This window comes from Typopeltis vanoorti, chromosome 22, assembly GCF_054136105.1.
Source record: "Typopeltis vanoorti isolate ZY-2024b chromosome 22, IOZ_Tvanoo_1.0, whole genome shotgun sequence".
NCBI classification, from domain to species: domain Eukaryota; kingdom Metazoa; phylum Arthropoda; class Arachnida; order Uropygi; family Thelyphonidae; genus Typopeltis; species Typopeltis vanoorti.
Window position 1 is genome coordinate 95126927 of NC_143570.1, and position 26053 is coordinate 95152979.

The 26053-nt window shown below is 36.0% G+C and overlaps 1 protein-coding gene across 5 annotated transcripts in view; it reads left to right on the forward strand.

Annotated features, from left to right (window-relative positions):
- Nucleotides 1-26053, forward strand: part of RhoGAP19D (Rho GTPase activating protein at 19D) — a 503360-nt gene that overhangs the window by 212469 nt on the left and 264838 nt on the right. For all 5 annotated transcript variants that reach the window (XM_090412052.1, XM_090412051.1, XM_090412054.1 and 2 more), the window contains one exon: nucleotides 6059-6822. In XM_090412052.1, the coding sequence (XP_090268178.1) occupies nucleotides 6059-6822 (764 nt within the window). The remainder of the gene's footprint in view (nucleotides 1-6058; nucleotides 6823-26053) is intronic.

A 26053-nucleotide genomic window follows, 5' to 3' on the forward strand; every position in this document is an offset into this window, starting at 1 on the left:
ATTTCAAACTTTTCTAAAGATAATAGGAATGATCGGGAATATTTTCAAACTCAACCAAATTCAAAAGCATATCAGAATAACAGTTTATAAAGTTTTGGCAAGACCTAAATTGAATTATAAACTGAAAAAAAAAAAAAATAAATAAAAATAAAGAAGAAACTGGATAAAAGAAATTTCTGTGAATGACAGGATACTATGCTCTCTGGGTCAAAAAATGAAGAAAAAAAAAGCTCAGAAATACATAACGAAACAAAAATACTCAGTAATATCAATCATCATCATCATAGTTTATTCACAATATGATACAATGTGAAAAGGGAAAAGAGATTTACATTAAAAATTAAAGATTGCAAATTATGGTCTTCCAAGTCTATCTTGAGCTAAATTGTTTGCATAGTCTTCCTCTACTGCAATTACTATCTTCTAGTTTGTATCGTATGAGCGATTCCAAAAAGGGTGAGACTTCAGGATGTCTGAGTTGATGTCCATGCCATCTGAGTTGTAGTTTTTTTGACTATATATTGACAAGTGGTTCTTGCTTAGTGAGATTTAGCACAGCAAAGTTAATGACACGATCCATCCAAGTGTATCCAAGGATCAGTCCGAGACATGTAGTTCCAAAGGAGTTAATTAGTTCTGTAGTTTTTTTGGTGCTTATTGTCCAGGTTTGAGAACCATACAAGAAGATTGATCTACTGGTTGCATGGTATAGTCTTAATTTTGTCTTTAATGATACTACTGATGATTTCCAGATGGGGCAGAGTTTGTTATGGAAGACTAAAGCCAGCTGTTTACGTTTTCTAATATTTTCTATATTGCTGATGTACGATCCATGATATTGAAAATCCTTTACTCTTTCTAAGGGTTTATTGTTGATCTTCTTCTTCTATATGTTATTCTCACTTCCTATGCAGGGTCCGCGTGTTATTTAGATGCGACTTCTTGTTAGTACTACTCCCAACCAACCCATCGCCTGGTCTGCCGCTCGGGGGGATATGTTTTTGACTGTAGAGACGGTATGTTCACGGGGCCGGTTTGTCTGCTTGTGGGATGAAAAACGACTGATAAACTGGTGGATAAAACCCTACTGACCGTGCCCAAGACCGGCTAACTTGGCTATGCCTGAGGAAGATCCTCAAATTCCTCACGTCTACAACGGGAATCAAACCTGGGACACTCCTTCCCCAGGCATATGGTTGCGAAGAGCAAAGCCACTAGGCTAAATGTGCAGTTAAGGGTTTATTGTTGATATGAAGTATAAAGTTTTTACAACCTATTGAATATCCATTTCTATTGATATTCAATAGGTTGTAAAATGAAGAATGGACAGTTCAAGACTACAAAAAAAAAATAATAAAATAAAATAAATAAATAAATAAAAATCTGATACCACCCAGTTGGAGGATATAGAAGCTAGGGACATCCAAGGAAAAGATGGAATGAGACTGGAACAGGTCACTGGACTTAAATCCCTGAAAGGACGATGATGACATTTATCATATCAGAACTGGTAGTGTATTATTCCAGAAATGATATGCATTGTCTGATTCAGGATGGTATCAATTAATTTAACATGTGCACTGTTCTGCGAGACAGTTGAGCAGTATTCAGCAGTTGAGTGAACGAGGCCCAGAGCAGATGTCCTTAATGTGGGAGCACAAGTCCCCCCAAGTTGTTCTGACAAGTTTATGCAGCATGTTATTTCTAGTCCGGAGTTTGGCAGTAATATTGGAGAGATGTCTGTTAAAGAAGAGGGTTCTGTCTGGGGTTATGCCCAGATACTTTGGATTAAAATTATGTGGTAGTATGTTCCCATTTATTGGCACTGTTAAGATATCACATGCCATACTATTGTTCAAATGGAAACATGTTTCAGTCTTGGTGGTGCTTGGAATAAGATGCCACTTCTCAAAGAACTGGTTTAGCTACTCTGCATCACTAGTTAGTATGTGCTCTGTAGTACAGAATTTCTGGTATTGGAATTTGATGCATAGATCATCAGCATATGCAGATTTTCTAGATGTTTTCCTTGGCAGGTCAGAAATATACAAATTGAATAGAAGAGGGGCCAGAACTGACCTTTGTGGGAGTTCATTGTTAAGTATTCTTGGCTTGCTCATATAATCATCCAGAACTACCTGTATGGTTCTATTAGACAGAATAGCACTGATCAGATGGGTCATTTTTTTACATTTCAGTATTTTAAGGAGTTTATAAATCATGCTGTTCTTCCACATGGTGTCATATGCAGCCATCAAGTCTATAAAGACTGTGCCAGTTTTAAGGTATTTTTCTAAACTACATTCTATAAGAGTCATTAGGGCCAAAACTTGATCTGCACAATTTTGCTTGGGCCTGAAAACCGGCTTGTTCACGAGGGAGAGTGTCAATAATAATAGTACTAGTTCTATTATAAATAAATCTTTCTAATAGCTTAAGACAGACACTGAGCAGTACTATAGGTTTTAGCTTTCAGGTTTATCAGTGGTCTTTCCTAATTATTTTAGTGCGAGTTTTTTCCTGATTTAGTTCTGGACAGATTCACTATCCGATTGGCAATAGTTGGCCCTAACAGCAGCTTTCACTTGGGGGGGGGGGTGGAAATCACCACCCAACTTTTTATGGAGGCTTCATGCTTGAATGTTTAAAGTTCAGCCTTTCGATGGTGTTAATACATTTGTTCTTTCTAGCTTTATTTAAGCTGTCAATAAGTTCATCTGCAACGTCTATACGTCCGCTATTCAAAAAGTCATTATAAAGTGCTTCACTGTTTTTTTTTTTTCTCCAGCCAGGTGTGTATTCTTTTCTAGCACCTCTAGGTATGTGTTTTTTGGCTGTAGAAATTACTATTTTCACAGATCTTCAGTAGTTACAAGGTTGTGGTGGAATCCAGGACATATTTTCATCTAAATCTGATGAAAAGCTCTTCCAGTTTGTCTTGGCAAAATTCCAACATGGCATTGGTGTAGTCTCAATAATTGGGAGTCCACCTTGAGGGGTCCACCTTAATAAAGACAAGTTTGTGTTGGCTGCATGGGAATCTTCCTATACATGATAGCTGGTCAGTACTGGCCTGTTTGATTGGTTGTAACAAAACATAAGTCAGGATTGGTGCCACTGTTCCATCTAGCTGAGTTAAAAGTGCAGTTATCCTTGGGATCAAAAATCAACTGTATGTTGTTTGCATCTGACCACTTCGCTAGCTTGGCACTATTTGCATCATGCTGCATGGGAATCTTCCTATACGTGATAGCTGGTCAGTACTGGCCTGTTTGATTGGTTGTAACAAAACATAAGTCAGGATTGGTGCCACTGTTCCATCTAGCTGAGTTAAAAGTGCAGTTATCCTTGGGATCAAAAATCAACTGTATGTTGTTTGCATCTGACCACTTCGCTAGCTTGGCACTATTTGCATCATGCTGCATGGGAATCTTCCTATATGTGATAGCTGGTCAGTACTGGCCTGTTTGATTGGTTGTAACAAAACATAAGTCAGGATTGGTGCCACTGTTCCATCTAGCTGAGTTAAAAGTGCAGTTATCCTTGGGATCAAAAATCAACTGTATGTTGTTTGCATCTGACCACTTGGCTAGCTTGGCACTATTTGCATCATGCTGCATGGGATTCTTCCTATATGTGATAGCTGATCAGTACTGGCCTGTTTGATTGGTTGTAACAAAACTTAAGTCAGGATTGGTGCCACTGTTCCATCTAGCTGAGTTAAAAGTGCAGTTATCCTTGGGATCAAAAATCAACTGTATGTTGTTTGCATCTGACCACTTCGCTAGCTTGGCACTATTTGCATCATTTTCTCTATAACCCTTTTCTCTATTTCTCTATAAAAAGGATTAAACTAAATTTATTATTAATCTCTATAACCCTTTTGAGTATGATGACTGTTAAAATCTCCAGTATAAACAGCAGGGTGCATTAAGGCTGGCAAAACTTCATCAGGCCAGCTTGTAGATGGTGGCTTGTGGACATTAACTATTTTTAAGTCATTAACTTCTATGATAACAGTAGATATGTTTGAAACATTGCTATCAGAAATGAAATGGACCTTAGTGAGTGAATTTTTTGGACATGTTGCTCCTATAAGATTGAAACTCCGAATGGAGCCTTTCTCTCGTTGTTGTGACTCATTGCTTGCATGGGTTTCTTGTATGATGCTAGTGTCAATTCTGTTGTCATTAAGAAGTCTAGTAAGACATTCACTCTTAGTCCCTGTTGATACTTTTTATATTCAGCTGGCTAACAGAGCAGTTGTCCAAGAGACAGAGTCTTAGGACACTTCTGGTTGGCAGGATGAGTCCTAGTTTCTGTCATTGTAACCTGATAGACTGTTTGCATGTACATTAATCCAGGAGATCCTAAGATAGAATGGATGGTCGAGTCGCTCTAGCTCTTTAGTGTGCACCAAGTGGAGGCGATGTGTAGTTGCACCCCTGGCCACCACGTAATCTGGTAAAAAACAGAAATGCCATGTATTGATTGTAGCTGCTATATAAGAAAATTATATAGTTGAGTGAGGATTGTAGAGCCTCAGAAATGCTCTATATCCCCACTCAGTTTAACAATAAGCAAGGTTTAATTCTATATTAAGTTTGGTCTGAATTTATTGAAAATGTAACATCAGCAGACCTGGAATATGATGTGCATCATGCCACAGAATATAACAGCAATAATTAGCTTATTTCTTTGATTGTAGAAAGTTCATTTTTCACTTGGTTAGAGTATAATAAATTTAGTTTAATCCTTTATCCAAGTGTGAGCAAACAAAGTTTGTGCCTGAACATATCTTCAGGACTGGGGTAAGGTGGTACAACACCAGGGCACTCCTTGCAAAGGTGGAGCAAGCTATCAACACTGCTATCTCAGTATCTCCCATAATGCAAAACACATCTCCTTGCGGATATGTCTAATGTTATGTATTAAGGGAAGGGCCACAACCCAGACTAGTTTCGACCTTTATTGAGGTCTCTTCAGTGGGAGCCAGGCCCAAGTGGAGGTACCAGGCAGAAGCATTAGCAGGTCATCCCTACCTATAGGAGTAGCCAAATGGTGTGCCACCCTTTTTTAATAAATTACTCTGGATTTAGAGAAAGATGTTGAAGGTTTATTTTTCACTTGGTTAGAGTATAATAAAGTTAGTTTAATCCTTTATCCAAGTGTGAGCAAACAAAGTTTGTGCCTGAACGTATCTTCGGGACTGGGGTAAGGTGGTACAACACCAGGGCACTCCTTGCAAAGGTGGAGACTTTCAAAGGTGGAGACCTTGCAAACTTTCAACATCTTTCTCTAAATCCAGAGTAATTTATTAAAAAAGGGTGGCACACCATTTGACTACTCCTATAGGTAGGGATGACCTGCTAATGCTTCTGCCTGGTACCTCCACTTGGGCCTGGCTCCCACTGAAGAGACCTCAATAAAGGTTGAAACTAGTCTGGGTTTGTGGCCCTTCCCTTAATACATAACATTAGACATATCCGCAAGGAGATGTGTTTTGCATTATGGGAGATACTGAGATAGGAGTGTTGATAGCTTGCTCCACCTTTGCAAGGAGTTCCCTGGTGTTGTACCACCTTACCCCAGTCCTGAAGATACGTTCAGGTGCAAACTTTGTTTGCTCACACTTGGATAAAGGATTAAACTAAATTTATTATTCTTTGATCGTATTCAGCACTGTTTTATCTCCATCCCCTCTCCACCCCCAATCTGGGCTAGATCTGTTGGACTTCGTGAAAAATCTGTCATGTGTAATTATCTTTTCTAAATTTTACATCAGTTAATACAAGTCCTGCACCCCTGATGATATGATGTAAGTCCACTGACTTGCAAAAGTTTGTGGTTTTGTTATTCTAATAAAACTAGCTCTCATTGATAAATATGTGGGCCTGTACCAGGAGTCAAATGTGAACATTTGTTTAACCATAGAAGTATGAGACATTACATACACTACTGTTTTTGTTTATATTTTTTAACTAAGTATTTCATTATTTTACAAACTTCATGTTATTCATTATTTCTGTAATATATTTTATATTTTCTTATTTTGTAGATTATTTACATCTGAAGAAGGATCTTCTTTTAATAATAGAAGTTGTGATCCAAGATCAAATATTATGTCTAGATCTGTAGATAGTGCACATAAATACCATTCTATCAGTGGCATGGACTCGAGCATTTATAATCAAATGAACTTCAGTGATTCAAGGCATTCTCATCACCGAACTAATTCTTTGGATTTGCATATGAACGACTCTCCATTGCATGCACAGTGGAAACACTCAGGATCTGGTGGTCAAATATCTAGTACTCAGAAGTATGGATCGAGCAGCATTTCTACTGGCAATAACCAAAATTTCACAAAGGTGACAAATGGCAATGCCAATGATGTTGTTTGTCCCAGTGACCAGATTTCACCCATTAATCTTGTTGCCCAGCGCAAACATCAGTTTGAATCTGGAAGTTTTCTTGCAAAATCTTTGGAACGCATGAATTTATATAGAAGTGAACTTACACGAATGACCAGTCAAAGTCCAACACATATAGTGTCTGTTCGAGCAGCTCAATTTGAAAGCCTCTCACCTCCTGTCAGTAAAAATGATGCAAAAAATGCCTTTTTTCCTTCAGATTTTTCAGTGCCTTCTAAGGCAGCAGCTTCTGTACAGAATAAAGGTTTATTAAGACCAGAACCAAAATACAGCAGTATAACATCGTATGCATTGGAAAATGCAGATGAATGCAGTCAGACTTATGTATGTGCAAGACCTCAGGAGGAATTTAAGAAAGATTACCTAGTGAGGCCAGCTTCATCACCAGGTAAGCTCTTGATGATGTAATATTTTCTTCTTGTCTTTAACTATGTTTACTTCAAAATTTTCCCTTCTATTACATCTGTACTATAGCTTGCACTCCTTACAGTTACTATCTGTTTAATATACTTTACCTTATTCTAATCCGATTAACTTAATCCCCGCTTGTAATCCTCTATACTTCCCACAAGTGTTCACGCTGTTAGTGAAAAGGCCTCTGAAATAGGCAATTCACGGTTACAGTTTACTATCTCCCACACTATGTAATTCAGGAAAAATGTATATTATTTATTGACTGCGCCATCCTGAATTAATTGTATAGTACGAGATGATTAGTTATAATACTTATAGGATAGATCATGACTGAATAACCTTAATTATTCAGTCGTGGCAATTTCTCTATTTTAGACACACAAGTTCGATTATTTTTGTGAGACAATGCATTGGTCAAAGATCAGATGATAATTTTTTAACAAACCAAACATGTTTATTTAACCTTAAGCAACTTTACAATATAATACACAATTGAACAATTTCTCTCTAATGGCTATCTTGAGCTCAAATCATAACCTTTACATTTAGACCTGCTATTCACAATACTTAAATGACTTGTTTACAAATCTAGGCAATTACTGGCTGTTACAAATGACATTGTTGGCTAAACATTCTTTCTTAATATATATTAGCTAACACTCAGCTTCAATTATCTCTTATAGCGACCTTACAATTATTTTTAACAGAGCTACGTTCAGTGGAATTGCATACATGCAATTCTTATGCATTACCTAAAAACAGTACAGTAGAATCTACTCACGAATTTGCAGTATCACATACAGTTCTACCAGGTTTGAAGATTTATGGTGGTTCTGCTGACTGCTTCCATCCTATGTACTAGCCTTCACTGATCAGCTCTTGGCAGTCATCCTTCCATAGTTCTTTCCTGGGAATCATAGCATTGCTCTAAGTTGGTACTGGATCTACTGTAGGCAGTGTGTATCTGGTCGCACGTGGCATGTCCCATTACTGGAACCACATCTCCGAAGAGTAAACTGCCTCTGCTGGGTTCCCCGTACCTAGGGGGTTATGGTCAAACGAAATCTCGGGAGTCCGAGCGGGCCAACGAACTGCAGCAAGAGGAAAAAAATAAGAGAGATTTTCTGAGGTTCTCAAGACCTCTTTTATATGATACAAAGCTCTTTGTTTTAGGGTTGGAGATCCCCAGATCTTCTGTAAACATATTGATGTCATTTATCTTGACCTTCAGTTTTGGCGGCAAAATCTCCACATCTGAGTGACCTTCAGCACCTTTGTTCACTTTCAGGTCACCAACATAATGCTGTCTAATCCTCTTAACTTGAGGCAGAAATACTTGAACATTCGGTTACTTTTACAGTTTTGCATTAGAATTTAACATTAAATCAACGTTATGTACAATTTGAACCTTTACAATATTTTATAACTCATGAACAATTCTATGTCATTCTTTTAGTCAGCTACCCTTTACAAGTTAACAATCAGTATTTACCTGTTAAAAGACAGTAATATACAATTTTGTTTTTTCCTTTACATGATTAATAACCTCTGTAAAATTGATGTTGGAGAATTTTAACAAAATTTCACCGCATCAGATTTTACAATAAGTTTAGAGGTTATGGCATTCTGAAGTACACAGAACACCAGGATTTTATATGCAGATTCTTCTTTCTTTGCAGCAGTATTTTTGCTTGAGAATTGTAGCTTCATTATCCATTGTTATTATTGAACCTTTATTCTAATAGGTAAAATCTAGGTGCATTTTAACCTTTATCATTGTCCAGCTATCATAACTTATCTGTCACATATATAGATAATTGAGAATGAGAAATATATGTGCGAGACCTCATGTTATAAAGTTATAAAGCATCTAAGCAAGTTTTTTTATTTATTTATTTTTTTTAAGTGGCACACACTCGAGATTAAAATCTATGTGTGGGCAACTAAAATGAAAAGGATTAATCAGGATTCGATTACGTGTTTTAATTCACTGAGAAGTGGACTGGTGAATTAGTCATCACTCACACAACTCTTTCCATACAAGTATCACCTGTGTTGAACTATATTATGTACTATTCTTCCTTTAGATAGTATGCAATTGAAGAATGGTACCTTGTCAGTGTAACAGAAAATACAGTTGAGTCTGGTCATGACATTCTGAAATAGTTTCACACTAGTTTTTTTATGATAATTGAGGGATTGATTCATCTATAGTATGTTAGCACTCTGTAAGGGCATGAAGGAACACATTTGATTTTAAGAGCAGTGGGCTATCCCCACCCTTGTGTTTTTCCCAGGCTTTCCTTTCAGCTGAATTCTCCTTTATTTCCAAGACCTTCCTGTCCGATGGTTATACAAGAAAAGATCTATAAATTAACTGCTTTTCCCATTTTCTCACATCTCTCTCTCGACATACATGCTATATTAATGCTATTACTATTTTCTATATCTTGGGGCACCTTAGAAAAAATAATTAGAACTTTAAAAAAAAATTATAATCTCCACACCTCTTTCAAACATCATTTGAAGCTGGCTTTCCTAAGGATCTACTCCCTTCTCTCTCTCTCTAATCAGGTGTTGACAAGGTTCCTTATTCTTGCAACTTATTTATGTTGTGGTCAAAGTAGGAAGAGTTCACATGAACAAAAGAAATACATCCAATTGTGGTCAGTCAGGTCTAGCTGACCATGGCTTTGGATACCTTGCACAAGATCAGATAGGAAAAAACTGCTGCTGTGCTTTATTATAGCAAATACAAACTTCAAAGACTCTTTTCAGAATCATCAGCAAATTTTAAAAAAACGCCCTGATCTAAATAAATATCGTTTTATTAAAATTTCCAAGATTTGGAAAACTAATTCATAGACCTCCTGCTTAAGGCTTAAGCCTCCAGAGTCAAGGACTCATTGAGGGAGGCTATAAATCACCCAAACCAGCTACCATACCTTCCCTTAAATTCATTCACACTAGATTCACTCACTACCCCTAAGGGCATTTGTTAACAATTCTTTCAAACTTACAAGTTTGAAAGGATTGTTAAGAATATGGATTCCACTAATCTTAACAATAAAATTGTTAAGAATATTGTTTCAGAATAACATTACAGTGTTATTATGAAACAGTTAAAACTGCATGTTAATTTCTGTCTTTTGCAAAAATATATGGTCTTGACTATTCTAAAATTTCTTCCTTCCTGTAATAAATGCTTTCCAGTTTTTTGTATATTTTAAATTGTATCAAAATGTCAATTAGCCAACTGGATAGCAATCCGCTCTCTAACTAACAGGCTGCTGGATCAAATCCCACTCTGGGCATGAACGTTTTTCACTGTCTTCAGGTGTTAGATGCAGTAAGTTTCACAGCCTTGCTTACTAGAGGCTTGAAAGAGTTCCATGTTTGGTCTCTAGAGCAGGATTTCCAGGGAGAAGGGAAAAAAAAAGCTTTAGTCCACCCACAGTGTTAATGCACTACATGTATATATATATGAGGGTGGTCTGAAAAGTTCTCTGCCTTGACCATAAATGGCAACACTATCGGCAAGATTTTTTTTTTCTAAGTTGTACATCGGTCATAAGCATCGATGTGAAATTGCAAATCATCTATCAAGTAGTTTGTTTTATAAAGCTGTCTGAAGCAAAAAGTGTTGTCTGTATCACTTGAAATGGATAAAATTGAGTATTGTGCAGTTATAAAATTCTTTGTAAAAGGTTTAACACCAAAAGAAATTCATTCGAAGTCCATAAAAGTTTATGAGCACTCTTCTCCTTTGTTTTCGACAATTAAGAAATGGGCTGCCGAGTTTAAACGTGGCCATACCAGCCTTGAGGATGATCCACATGAAGGACGTCCAAAAAGTGTAATGACACCAGAAATCATTGATCCAGTGCATGATATGGTATTGGATGACCAGCGAGTCCAAGTGCATGAAATTGCTGAGACTATATGCATTTCAAAAGAGTGTGTAGGATATATTTTGCATGAAGAATTGCAAATGAAAAAGCTTTGCGTAAGATGGGTGCCACACTTGCTCACAGCAGATCAAATACACACTCGCATGAAAATCTCTGAACGGTGCTTGGAGTGTTTTAACAAGAATGAAACTGATTTTGTGCATTGATTTATTACTATGGATGAGACTTGGATTCACTATTACACACTAGAATTCAAACAGCAGACAGAAACCGGTTGTTCAGTCCCAAAGAAGACGGAGTCGGTTCCATCAACAGGAAAGTTCATGGCATCGGTGTTTTGGGATGCTAAAGACATTTTTTTATTAATTATATTGAAAAGGATAAAACAATAACTGGGGAATATTATTCCAATCTTTTAACCAGACTAGACAAAAAATTTCGTGAGAAAAGACCCAGTTTCCAGAAAAAAAAAAAAAAAAAATCATCTTTCATCAGGAACAATGCACCTGCCCGCAAAGGTGTTTTGGCAATTGGAAAATTAAGGGAACTGCATGAATTGTTGGAATATCCACCCTATTTCCCAGATTTGGCTCACTCTGACTTCTATCTCTTCCCAGAATTAAAACTCTTCCTCGCTAGTCAGCGTTTTTCTTTGAATCAAGAGGTGATTGCAGCTGTAGAGGGGTATTTTGCAGATCTTACTGAGAACCTCTACAGGGACGGGATAATGGCACTGGAGCATCACTGGAATAAATGTATTAGTCTTAAGGGAGATTATGTTGAAAAATAAAAATAATTTTGAAATTTATTTTTTCATTGTTAGGCCAAGAACTTTTCAGACCATCCTCGTATGTTTTGTGACTAGAAGGCACATAAAAATTATGATGCAAAATTATTTTGCCATTTTAGTTTTCATTTTATTTATTCATTCACAATGTATAATACTCTTCCCCCATTCAGTGGACTATATGCAGATTATTCTTGCACTATGGCTAGATACATTTTATTGAAATTTGGTATCCTTAGAGAAATTTATCAAGCCATCAATTTTTTTAGCTGGAGATTGTAGTTGGTTAACATTTCATGATAGAGTGTCTCAAAGAATTTTTTATTATTATTATTTTTTATATTGTTTCCATAAATTAAGGAATAAAGAATAAAATCATGATAACCTGGGGGAGGAAAGGGAAAAAAACACGTCAGGTACATTATGTAAAAAGGGGCACTAAGTTCTGGTTATCATATACACATAATCGGTGCTGTCAGTGATATATGCAAATGAGCCATGGCATACAAGCAGGTATTATGGAGTTGTTTTCCATTTTGTGTCCAGAGTGAGAACAAGACATTTCATGGCAAAAAATCTTGGATATGGTTGCAAAACATCATTTAACTAATGAATTCAGATGGCAAGACTAGAGGCCAGCTAAAGTCATGAAAGCCAAGGGGACAACTGCAGTGGATGACTTATATTTCAGATTATCTGCTTGCCAAAACAGGAGTGCTATCCCGAATCAGTTATGATCTGATCTTGTGTTAAATACAGGAACATTGGTATCTGCTTCCACTGTGTGCAGAAGGGTTCACAAAGGTGGCTTGTATGCTGGGTGACCAGTAGTCTATGCGCTCCTACTTCATGCCACGGGTAGAGAATATTTGAAATGCCCATGCTTATCATCAGCTGGATCCATGACCATTAGGGATTGGTATTGTTTACAGACAATACCAAATTGTGTCCCTGATTCTCTCAGACAATACTGAGAGAACCAGGGACACACTATCATTCCTCTGATATCTGTGAAATTCCTTTCATGGATGCTTATGGTGTAGGTAGTGTGATGGTTTAGGGAGGGTTCTTGTTTGGTGAATGCACTCTGACCTGTATGTGGTTCCTAGTGAAACCATGAATACTTCGACTTATAGAGACAAGTTCCTGGACTGCTATGTTCACCCATCTACAGGTGCAATAGAGAAAGCATTTATCCTATAAGATGATAATGTTCATTCTTATCGAATGAAGCTCCCCCTCCTCAAAAAAAAAAAAAAAAAAAAAAAACCTTGAGACATGGTTGTTGTTACCAACTGGGTTCCTGGACACGATTATAAACAGCATGAAACATTTCTGTTTGTAGTTTTTGGTATTGAGTCCACATTATGATGTAAATAAAGAGCTTAATAAAAATGAGCAATAAAATTTATTTTTATTAAACTCTTTATTTACATCAAAATGTGGTCTCAATATTGAAAAACTACCCACAGAACTGCTAAACCACAGAAACTTACTAACATAAATTTAGTTTAATCTTTTATCCAAGTGTAAGCAAACAGAATTTGTATCTAAAGTATCTTCAGGACTGAGGCAACTCGTGGTAAGCAAACTTTGTTTTCTTATACTTGGATAAAGGATTAAACTAAATTTGTTATAATCTAACCAAGGGGAAAAAACTTCCATCTTTCTCTAAATCCAGAGTAATTTAATAATAAGTTGAGACACCTTTTGGCAACTCGTATAGGTAAATATGACCTCTTCATTGCTTCCATCACTGACGAGACCTCAATAAAGGTTGAAACTGGAAATGGTAGTGGCCCTTCCCTTAATGCATAGCATTATACATGTCTGCAAGGAGATGTGCTTTGTATTATGGGAGATACTAAGATAAGTAGTGATGAGAGCTTGGTCCACCTTTACCACGAGTTGCCTCAGTCCTGAAGATACTTCAGGTGCTAACTTTGTTTGCTTACACTTGGATAAAGGATGAAACTAAATTTATTATAGTTTAACCAAGTGAAAAAAATTCAAACACAGAAACTTAGGAAATTCAAATTTCATACTTGCAAATATGAAATGAAATGTTATTGTGTGCACTGTATTGCTGCTAAAGTGACCACATTCCTTATCATTGGCGATGTGGTTGATGTGGTTTGGAAGGTGGCGAATCCCGCATTCAGTCTGGATCATGAATTCATCAGCCGGTAATTTCCTAGGAGCACTGGCGAAGTTGAGACCATGTTATTAAGTAGTATTAAGATTACCTTAAATTATTAAGGTACTTTGACGATCTCATTTTGACCTCTTGATTTTGGCCATTACCTTCATGTACCCATTTGTTACTGAATTGAACTATTTATTTACAATTTTTGTGAGTGTTTCTTTCACATCTCATATTATACTAACTTTTCACGAAATTGAATAAAAATTCATCATACAGTTTTTGAGCTATTGTTATCTTTCTCTTTTTTTTTCTTAATTTATGGAACCAACAGTAAGAGCTGAGGAATGATATTTGTCAGTTGACTGGAGCAGTAACCATGGAATTATCTGTAGACGAGACACAGAGCTGAAACATTGCAACTCTGAGATAAAGGTTGAAGTGAGCCTGAGGGAAGGGTCATCTATGAGCCAAATTGCTCTCCTCTGGACAGCATCAAGAATTTTTAAGGAAGTTTTAGGTTCACCACCTCAATTGTGTGAACAGTATTTGAAGGATAGGTGGATTTGGGATTTATATAGGGTTAATAGCTGATCCAGTGTAAAATAGCTTCTTGAGCAGAAAAGGCTGTCTCGTTTTTTAGACACTAAAGAAGTTTTTGATGTGATGTGTTTGTGCCATTAAAGGCTGGAAGTAAATGTCGGTCCAAGAAGAGAGATCTGATCCTGTCTAGTGATGTGTGTATTGCCGAAGATAAAGGGGGAGTCGAGCTGAGATCCCTTTTACAAGAAAATATACATAGAAAGAAAGAAAAACAAAGAAAAAAGTATATTCAGTAGGTTTGAAGTTGGACACTGAAAGTGTTGGGATGCTGCTCATGCTTTGAGAGGATTAAAATTAAAGTATGGAAAGTGGAGGAATGACTAATGCCAGTTCAGTGGAGCAGGGCTAATGGAAACACCCGTAGAAGATATACATGGCTGAAACAGACCATATAGGTAAGTTATTAATGTGGACTCAGTAAGAGAAGACTGTCCAAATCTGATCAGCCAGATTTGGACAGTCCACAAAGAATGTTTTCTTTGACTGGGTTTTTCTTGCTTTTTTTTGACTTTTTGTGGGAAATTTTGTATGATCTACAGTACAACTGTATTTCAATAAGTTGTACCTTGTTATTATGTGGGGGAGGAACATATATTAAAAGTAGATGCATGCCATTCATCTACTTCTTATATATAAATATATACTTGCAACAGTATTTCACCAACAGATAGTGAAATACTCATTTCAACAGATGGAACCCAGTTGTCCCATTCACTTGTGGCCACAACAGTTCTTCCTGCATACAACCATAAAGGCAGCAATTTTGAAGATGCACACTCAGCAAAGACTAAAATTCAAATGACCTCCAGAACAAATTCAGTCACGTGTATGGAGAGCAAGTGGTCTGTGATTACTGTTGATGGGCAGTTCATCAAAATTTATGTAGGAGTAAGCCATTAGATTAGATTGACCATGTGATGTACCTGTCTGATTGTCTTGTAAAAGTATCCAAAGAAAGGCTAGAAAAGCCCCTTCTTTTTTTCCCCTCTTCAACAGTAAAGGTAATTCAGTGGTAGATATTATACGGAAGTGAAAGAAGTCGGAAAAAGCCTGTGGGCTTTGTGGGCAAATAGCAGACATCTATATACCTCTGCTGTATTTCAAGTATAAGTTAGCAGTTAGGGATGAAAGTGGAAGCCCGGTGCTGCACCTTCAATTTTTTTTAAAAAGCTGGTTATTCGAGCCAAAATATCTAGATTTCAGGCAGTGCTTAATGAGTATGTGGATATTGGGATGGGATGGGGGGGGTATTTTGGGAAAGAGCTGTACTGTATTGTCCACTGAAACATTGGTGATAAGGGATGCCATATCGCAGCTCACTAAGTGGTCATTTCTTTAATTGAAGGCTCAGTTTAGTGGTTTTAAAGTTTTTTAATGTGAGATGTCTTGCCAACATGTTTGAGTTTGGATGCCAAATGTTTAGCTTGTTTATAGGTAGGGGAATTTATGGCATCAGTGATGGAGAGTAGTAGGGCTTCAGGTTTGTAGATCTTAGGTAGTCCATATAGTCTTTGTGTGTAGGTGGAATATTTTTAATTTAGACTGTTTCCATTGGCCTGCTTATAGTATTATCTAACAATACTAGAAGCTCCACTTTAGCAAGAAGTTTGGTTTCCCAAACCTAAAGTGAGCTCTAAAGCAAGCAAACTTTTTTTTTGTGGAGCCCTCACAACTCAATCTTTAAAATAAACATGAAAAAAAAAAAAAAAGGAAGAAAGCAATAAACATTTACCATTTTACAATTTAGTACTCTGTATATTAAAAAAAATGTAAGTTCATTTTAATGACTACAATGCAGTTGTTGTTTTAAACTGCAGAGTTTTTTAAAAGTCCAGTGTGATGGAAATATCTTGTAGCATCATGTCATTTTCTGCATTTAGCCTGTTGCTATATTTAGTTTTAGTAGCTGCATATGGTGAGAATGTCTTTTCACAGAGATATGTTGTTGGAAAACATATTATAAACTTCAAAGCTTGAACTTGAATACAAAGTACGGTAAAGTGAATGGAAAAATCAGAAACCTTAAACTCAGTCCTTAAAATTTCTGGCCAATAATCTCTTGCTATAAAATTTTACATATCATGCATGATGGAGGCAGATGGCAACTACCCTTGTTAAGGTGCCTACTGACAAAAAAAAAAAAAAAAAAAAAAAAAAAAAAAAAAAAAAAAAAAAAAAGCTATAAAACAAACAAATATCACATTTGATTCATTAATTAAAAAATAAATAAATAAAAATAAGTGAATATTTGTAAACAAGATTTGCGGAGCCCTAGAGTTAAATTAAAGACTATTGTACAGCCTTAGGGTTCCCCAGAGCCTGCTTTGGAAAGCCCAGGTCTAACAGACTTATAGTTTTATTTTTAATCGATGTTGTAGGGTCCTTTACTATCTGAATATATGTTGACAAATCCAGTAATAAATATACAAGCAGCCCTTGGTTTACGGCAGTTCAATTTATGCCGATTCACAATAATGCTGGATGCCTGTGTGTGTTTTCTTACTATAGTGTGGTCTGACTGAGAAACAACGCTAGCAGGCATTCTAGTGTTTACCAAGCTACTACGACGTATATGTATCAAACTTAGTTTTACTGTTGAATCTATAATTGTTCTATTTAATTTCTTTTTTTCATACATATGTATTTAAATTGATAAAGTACTTAATTACATACCATGTCTGATAAAAGAAGTGCAGAAAAGTCAGCAGAACTTGGTGTTAAGAAGGCCGGAAATCAATCGCACTTGAAAAGAAGATGGAGGTGATTCGAAGAATGGAAGATGGGCAGACATGTGCTAATGTCTATAGAAGTATGAACTTACCTCCATCGACTATTACTACAATTATGAAAAATGCAGATAGAATAAAACAGTCTGCGCAACAATCTATGGCAGTACTAAATGCAAAACATTTAAGTTATAGCAGAGGTAAACTATGAAAAAATGGAAAAATTATTATTATGGGTGGATGACTTGAATAAGAAAACATTCGTCTGATGCAGGCTGTTATAACTGAGAAAGCAAAAACATTTTTTGAGGATCCTAAAAAGACAGATGGAGGCGAAGAAAAACATTTTTAGAAAGCAAAGGTTGGTTCATGAGAATTAAGTCTCGAGTAATTGCCATAGTGTCAAATTATGTGGTGAGACGGCAAGTGCAGATGTTGTGGCAGCGGCTGCTTTTACTAAAGAATTTCAAGACTGTGTTGAACAAGGAAGTTATCCTGCTGATCTCATTTTTAATGTTGATGAGACTGGGCTCTACTGGAAAAAATTGCCATCACGCACCTTCGTTTCCTGTGAAGAATGCTCCGCTTCAGGTTTTAAAGCTGCAAAAGATAGACATGCTTTTGTTGAGTGCAAATGTCTCTTTTGAAGCTTAAACGAGTGTTGATGTACTATTCACAGACACCACATGCCTTCAAGGATCTAAAAGCCATGCTTCCAGTCTATTGAAATGGAACAAGAAAGCTTGGGTTACACAAGACGTTTTTGTAGATTAGTACACAAATCATTTTTGTCCTACCATGCTTCCCTTCTGTAAAGAAAATGATTTGACAGCTAAGGCATTGCTTCTCTTGGATAATACCCCTGGACATCCTCAAAACCTTGCTGAAGTAAGAACATCATTGGATGTCAAGGTTGTTTACATACCCCCAAACACAACATAGCTTTTGCAACCAATGGATCAGGGGATTATATCAATCTTCAAAGCCATGTAACATTTATGGAAATAGTAAGCATCTTGGACACTTCAGGAAAAATTATTAAAGACTATTGGCGGTCATTCGATATTTTGAAGGGCATTAACAACATCAAGGCAGCTTGCTTGGAATGAAGTGTCAGCAAATTGTTTAAGATGAGCATAGCGAAAACTTCTTCCAGCACTTATGCACGACTTCAAGGAATTAGAGCAAGAGGAGAATGTTATTGAAGACATTACCAAGCTTTCCCGAGAGGTGAGATTGGACGATTACAGCTGAAGATGTGACAGAAGTCTTAGAGAGCCATGATAAACTGCTTTCCAATGAAGACTTGAAAGAATTAGCCAAACAATTAAGTTGCCATCCAAAGGAGGAGGAAGAAAACGAAGAAGGGCCACTCAGAGATATAAAAATAGCCGATTTACAGCATATCCTTTCAAGCATAGAGAAATTGACTGATGAATTCTGCAAAATGGACCACGATTGGAACGGAGTGCGAACATAAAAAGGAGTGTAATTGCATCTATTCGACCTTACACTGAACTCCTTAAAGAAAGAAAAAGAAAATCTAGGCAGTTAACAATGGATACTTATAGGTTAATAGATAGTGTGTTTTTAGGTTATAGTGTGTTTAGGAGGGACAGAGAGAATAAAATATGGGGGGGAGTAGTGTTATTGATGATAGCTGATGAACTGCAGCCAAGGAAAATTGAAGTTGCATCACAGGATAGTGAAAAGAGCTCATTTGAGGCTATTTGGTGTGAGATTGAGACTGGCAGAACAAAATATACAATTGGGTGCTGCTATAGACCAGGTGATGGAATAGATGGTGAAGATAGTATGCATAAACAAATTGATGAAATGAATGGAAGGAGGGTAATTATTATGGGGGATTTCAACTATGGTAACATTGATTGGAAACAGAGTACACATTTGAGGAAGGAAATGGATTTTATTCAATTATTAAGGAATATCTATCTGAGACAGCATGTAATTGAAAATACTAGGGGTGTGAGAGTGCTGGACCTGGTAATAGCATCTGAGAATTTGACCGTAATGAATATGACCATGTTGCCACCTATTGGTGAGAGTGATCATAAATTCGAATTTTCGATTAAGGCAGGGTATATGTGGAATTACTGTGCTGACAAGTGTGACAAGCTTAGGAGATTGCTTGGATCAGTGCCATGGCATGTAAAACTGCAAGGGCTGGATGTCAATAGAGCATGGGAAATGGTCAAGGAGCATTTATAGGAGGTTATGGCTGATTGTATACCTAGGGGCTGAATAGTAAAACAAGTAGGGGTTAAATGAATGAATAACATCATTAAGCTTGAGCTGCAAAAAAAAAAGAAACAGCTGTGGAGGGAATTTAAAGAAAGAGGTGACCTGCAGGCACACAAACGGTATAAAGTGCAGGCCAGAAGGGTAACGAGTGTGTTAAAAAAAGCAAAAGCGGATTATGAAAGAAAAGAAAACTAGCTATGCAAGCTAAAGAGAATCCCAAACAGTTCTTTCAATATGCTGCAAGCAAAAAAAAAAAACAAAAAAAAAACTGTACACAGCAAAATGATTTTAAGGAATGACGATGGTAAGGCAGTCACTGAATCAGTCGATATAGTGGAATTACTGAGTGAGCACTTTGCATGAGTATATCATCCAGGTGGTGACATTGAAAAAAATGAAGGAACCATCAGTTTATACGGGAATCGTGATGAGTGAAGTGGAGGTGAATAGTCTATTACAGAACCTTAATATGAATACATCTGTGGGATTGGATGGTATACTAGCACGGGTCTTACGTGAAGCGGCTAAAGAATTGTCAGTGCCCTTGACCATATTGCTTAATCTGAGTCTCGGGTCTAGTTTAGTCCTTAACATCCAACCTAAGTTGTCTTCTATCTTTGTAGTCTATTCCTTTAGTCTTCTTTCTGTGAATACTCAAATCCTTGTAATTCTTTCCTCTTTTCATATATTTAGTTCTGATATGCAAAGCAGATACTTGAGTAAAATTAATCTTATCTGGTATTTGATTTTTATCACCAATTTGTTGCTTAGAATCAGACACTTGAAGTTTTGATGTCAAGTCAGTGTCAGGTTATGTTACAAACTGATCAATTACAATAGAGCTTGAATGTATCTTTCTCAGTTAGATTATTTATAGATGATTGCACTTTATCAGGTGGTTCTTCCTCATTAGGTACAAAAAATCTTCTTGTTAGTTGCTTTGTTCTTGTGCATGCAGACTTATTGTTTCTTTTAACTTGTGTCCTTCTGTTTCTTAAGGATATTTCACCTCTGGAAAAGTCACAAGAGAAGTGATGTTTCTCCATAAAATTTGTTCCTAATATTATGTGAGTGTTCAAGCTAGGAGAGAAAGGAACTATAAGTAGATCTTGATATACACACAGGTTGATGTCTGGTATATAAATTTTTGTGTGAACTTTCGCATATGCTGTAGAGTTCGAATTAGAGAGAGTGGTAATCTTCACGGGTCTCCTTAAATTGGTAACATTTTTCCATAATTTATCTCTTAATTTTAGGAAATAATGCTTACTGATGGTTGAGGCATTACAACCTGTGTCAAATAGAATGTTACATTTATGACCTTTGACACATCCTGTAATCCTCATCATTGATTCTCTTGATCCAGGGAAATTTTGAGACTTATTATATGCTCTGTGAGGAATATGTCCAAAACTAGAGTTCCATCTGCTGTCAGTGTAGTTTCTTTTATTAAAGTAGCAATTCCTAGCAATGTGACCAATCTTGTTGCAATTAAAACACTTAGGAGGATCTCCACCATCTGTGAGAATTTTTCTCCTTGTCTGAGGTTGAGAATCAGTGGGAATTTTCTGTCTAACATTCTCCAGGGCTTCCACCACTCTATCCAATTTAGGCAAATTGGTTTATTTTGCCTTTCAACTTCCAGTTTGACTACTTTGCTAACATAATCTGCTGTGGGATTGAAGTTCTCTTGAAATCCTATAGTTATTTGTCAATTTTTTCATTACTTCATCTAACTTATTTTTCATTGGCTGTTGTAACTTTTCTACCTCCTGGTGAACAAAGTCTTGTACTTCCTTGAATAACTTCTTGTTGGTTTGCTCATTTGTCTCAGACATGCAGTTATAATTAATAGAATTCTCTTTAATAATTTTCCTTTCATCTTCTTTCCTTCTATTCTCTTTTGAGGATTTATTTAAACCTAGGGAATAATCAGTTCTTACTACTATGTTTACAAAGCCTATATTGGATGAGGGACAAAGGTCTCCAATCATCTTTTCCTTGACAGCTACAAGGCATTCCTCTAGCGAGGTTATCTTCTTCTTGTAGGCTGTCTCCCTCAGTTCTTGTCTAACACCTTGTCTAAATTGTTGATAAACTGCCCAATCCAAATGAGGTTTGTCTTCATTGGATACATTTAAACTATTAGAGAGAGTTAGTAAACAATCGTAGAAATCAGCAACACTTTCTTTGTCCTTCTGTGTAATCCTCTGTAGCTTCCATAAATTTGGTCCAACACTCCTCCATTTACAAAATTGAGATAGTAAGGCTTCTTTAAATTTCTTGTACTCAAATATTTCTCTAAGTATAGGAGATGAGAAAAAAAATGTTTTAGCTTTACCAATTAGCTTGTTTCTAAGTAATATCAACAACTGAAAGTCCGTCCAACCTGCCGTTTCTCTGAGTTTCTCAATAAAAGTAAAAAATGATAACACATCATCAGAGTCTTCTCCTGAAAACTGGGGAACTACCTGTTGGGGATTCACACTTCTGAAAAATTCACTGTCTTCCATCTCTGAACCAGATGAAACTGCCATTTTAATTTTTATCAGCTTACAAACAAAAAAGAAATTTAGAATCCTAAAACAATTTCTTTCTTTGCCTGATTCTAATTTACAACCTATCCACTTTGATTCCTTTAAATTACTCTTAAAGTTTCTGGGATCACTTTTTCTAATACTATCTTAAAATCAATACTCGATATCTTAACTAATATTAATGGAATCGAATCCCGCCGGCTGCTCCATTTTGTTGGATCCTACTTCGTCTTAACCTATACTTTGGATCTGATATTTAGTTATTATGATGTTCTTAAACAATTGATAGGTTGCTAGTTGATTTCTAATCCAAATATAGAGAAAATTTATATTTATAGACTGCGCCACTCTATATCTGAATTAGTTCAAGAATTGAAGAAAAACCAACTCTCGACTATTTCTCCTTTATATGTTGTTATTATGTTTATACACTGAGTTTATTTAACTTACTTATCTCTCCCGCTTTGGTTCGAATATTTTTATGGATGGGGCAGTAAAAGAGATTCAGGCAAAATACAACTTTAGATTAACAAAAACAAACTTTTAATTTAGGATCACAAATTATACACTTAAGTTCAAATCACTAAATGAGATATTATAAACATTTTAGCTCTTCTGATAATACAGTCATATAATTTTAAGCAATGGTAAATCTGTTGTCCGAAACACAGCCTTCACAAAATTCAATTAAACACTTGGTAAAGCTCAAAGTCATAAAGTTTCTTGGTAACCACTTACACAAATATCTCACAGTTACTTAAGTTTCAAATACAATATAATAGCGGCAACACTTTTTCACAAGTATACACTTTTAAATCCACACTTTAGCTAATCTCCGCAAAAATGTTACTGTTAATATAGGGATATTTTAGGAAGAAACACGCATATATCTCTGCATAGGAATATCAATGGTTGGAATATTCTTACCGGTAATCTTCCTTCTTCATCTACTTATATACGAATACTTTTTATAACTTTATACACTTTAAAGAATTAACGGCACTCATTAAAACAAATCTTCCTAGTAATAACTGAATTAACGGCCACAATTCACATGGTTAAATTTCTTGCATGAAGTAAAACGCTTGTACTATCTTAGACATTACTAGACCAATTTAGTATTCTACTAATCACTCATGAACTAAGGTGACACACAATAATTCCTTAACTTGAAGTTTTCATGCACAGTTGCCTATTCCTCCGGCATTCAATTAATCTTTTAGACACTATAATTCTAAACACAGCTATTGTTAAACTCAACCTTGTTGCCTCTAATTTTTATCTAGTTACTCCGTGCTATGTTTCAAGTTTCTGTGTGTCCTTGGAAAGTCAGCCCTGAAATTAAATCTCAACTAAAGTACAGCTAGTCATTCAGTAGTCACTTAGCTATCTTCTGTTGCTTTATTTGTTATTCTGCAACTTACTAGCTAACCCACTTCACGACTAACAGACTTTAATTAGCTACTCTTGAGTGACTCGCCGACTCGCTAATATCGCACTCTGATTCCCCAAATCAATCTCCTTTTTTCTTTCCTTTCTCAGAATGCCAAATTAGAATATCCTCCCTTTTTTCAGTGTTCCTAGCTTATATATCCCTTCTTCCTACCTAAATTGTTCTCATGCTCTCTTTAACTACAATCCTTTCCAGTAATCTTTCAACATTCTCCCTCACGCTCTGTTCCAAACTCGTGCAAGCTATCTAACATACGTTTCCATGACAATAAAACAAAATATAATAAAATTGAGGCATTGCATAACGTTATACCTCTACAAACAGGAACAAATAAAGAATATTTACATTTCAATTAATGTGCAGTTAAATGTTAAATACAAACTCCTATAATATTAACATAGCAATAAATAAAATAACTTAATAATATTTTAATACAGAGTTTTTTCTTTATTAGTACACATACTTGATTAAATAATTAAATATTAAATCAACTTATAGATAGTTTTATGAATATTAATTTATAAATAAGTGATTTACATTAAATAATATTTACAAATGTAGCCTTTGCCATTGTGGATTATGTTGGATTCTGAAGAGGGTATTAATAATTTAAATTTCTCTTCATTCAGAATCCAACAATAGTAAGTGTGAACCTGCAAGATTTAAGATAACCAGCTGTATACCCCAGGGTTCAGTCCTTGGACCTTTGTTGTTCGATCTGTACATTAATGACAGGAGGGATTTAATAGGAGATGTGCAATTGTTTGCTGATGATATTAAACATCAGCACTTACAGAATGATTTGAATAGGCTGGTAATTTGGACAAATGAAAATGGCAATTCATTTGAAATTAGCATTTGCAAATTTCCAGCAGCCTATTATATATTATCAGGATTATGCTACAAGAAATTGATGAGGCTAAAGATCTTGGCATGATGACGAATAATAATTTGAAGCTGAAAAGTCACATAGCAAAAATTTCAAATACAACTTAGAGGATAATTGCAGTGTTGAAGTGAACCTTGTCATGTAAGGATAAAGAAGTCATTTAGCTTCTTTACAAGGCCTTGATAACACTGCCGCTGTTCTATCGTGTGTAGATATGGTCTCCTGGGTTCCAAGGGGATAAAGAAGCTGTTGAAAAGTTGCAAAGAAGAGTTACAATGATTATATCAGGACTATGGAATTTAGATTATGAGAACAGATTGCGAATATGTGGATTACAGACTGTTTAATGGGAGAAAGAGGATGATATGATAGAGGTCTATAAACCTCTGAATGGGTGTTGGTGATGAAATTGATGAAATTTTTTGTTATATGGAAGGAGAGAAGAGAACATGAGAACATCCATGGAAATTAAGTTTGTTCATGGTTAAGAAAAAAGGGTAAGAGCTGAATCTCTCTCACAGAGCAGTGAGTCGGTAAGTGTAAGAGTTTGCCTTTTGAAGTGGTGAGTGTATCTAGTATGAATGTGTTTAAGGGGAAGGTATGACAGCTGGTTTGGATGAAGTATAGCCTCCCCTTGATGAACCCTTGACTCCCCGGAGGTCTCAGATAATAATAACAATACTAATTTTCTAATTGGTGCTATTCTGAAGGTTAAAAGAAATTAAAACTTTGTTGGTACATGCTGAATCATCTGAAACCTCCAGGGAGTCAAGGGCTCAGAAGTGAAACCCAGGCTGCAGTAATTTAGAAGTCATATTTCTATAAGTTTTAAAGTTTTCTTATATTTCTAAATAATATTTCTAAAGTTTTTAAAAAATAGAACGAGTGATCTGAGAAACTTTACAATAGATAGTAAGAAGGACGAAAGTGATGTGAATGTAGTGGAAGATAAGGTGGCGAGTGGCATTGACTGAACAAGTGTGTATTGCTGGCAAGAAAATCACAAGAGTAAATGAGAGTGAATATGTGATGCAAAATTTTAAAGTTGCAATAGCCATATCATACATCAGGAGAATATCAGAAAAAATAGAACACTACATAAATACAACATTAAGCAATCTTCACACCTCCTGCAAAATGAAGTATACTCAGCAGCTCATCCAAAGATCCCCTTCCCTACCTTGCCCACCTAGGGATTTACAAAATTCAGTGCACTTGCATCCCACCCTACATTGGGGAAACAGAGCACACCATCCCAATAAGAAAAGATGAATATAAATACCATATTAAATTCCTCCTCTATCGTAAAACAGGCTTATCAGACCATGCACTTCGAATATGTCACAGAATCAACCAGAAAGCACCAAGTCTCTAAACAGCACTAAAACCTAGTTTGAAAAAAAGTGGTTACTTATACATACATGCTAATCTTCACACCAACTGCCTTAGTATTCCTATGCAAAGCGCACACATACACACACCCTTTCAGATGTGTATAACACTATGCATTATGAAAAGAGTGACTACACAGACTAGTTTCAACCTTATTGAGGTCTCATGAGTGGGAGCTGGACCCAGAGGTGATACCAAGGCTGAAGTAATACAGAAGTCGTGCATATTTCCCATATGCAAGTAATCAAAAGGTGTCACTCTTTATTATCAAAGTGGATTATAGATAGATGTTGAGTTGGTTAAGATGAGGCAAAAGATGAATTGAATGTGGAATGAAGTTAAGAGAATTAGAGATATTTATGGAAGAGTGAAAATGATGATAATGAATAATATTGGTATAAAAGAGGTAAAGAAAGACCCGTGAGTGGCATTGTATGGTGATTCAATTATTAAAGGTATGCTGGACAAGAGGATGCACAAAGTTTGTTTTACTGGAGTTAGA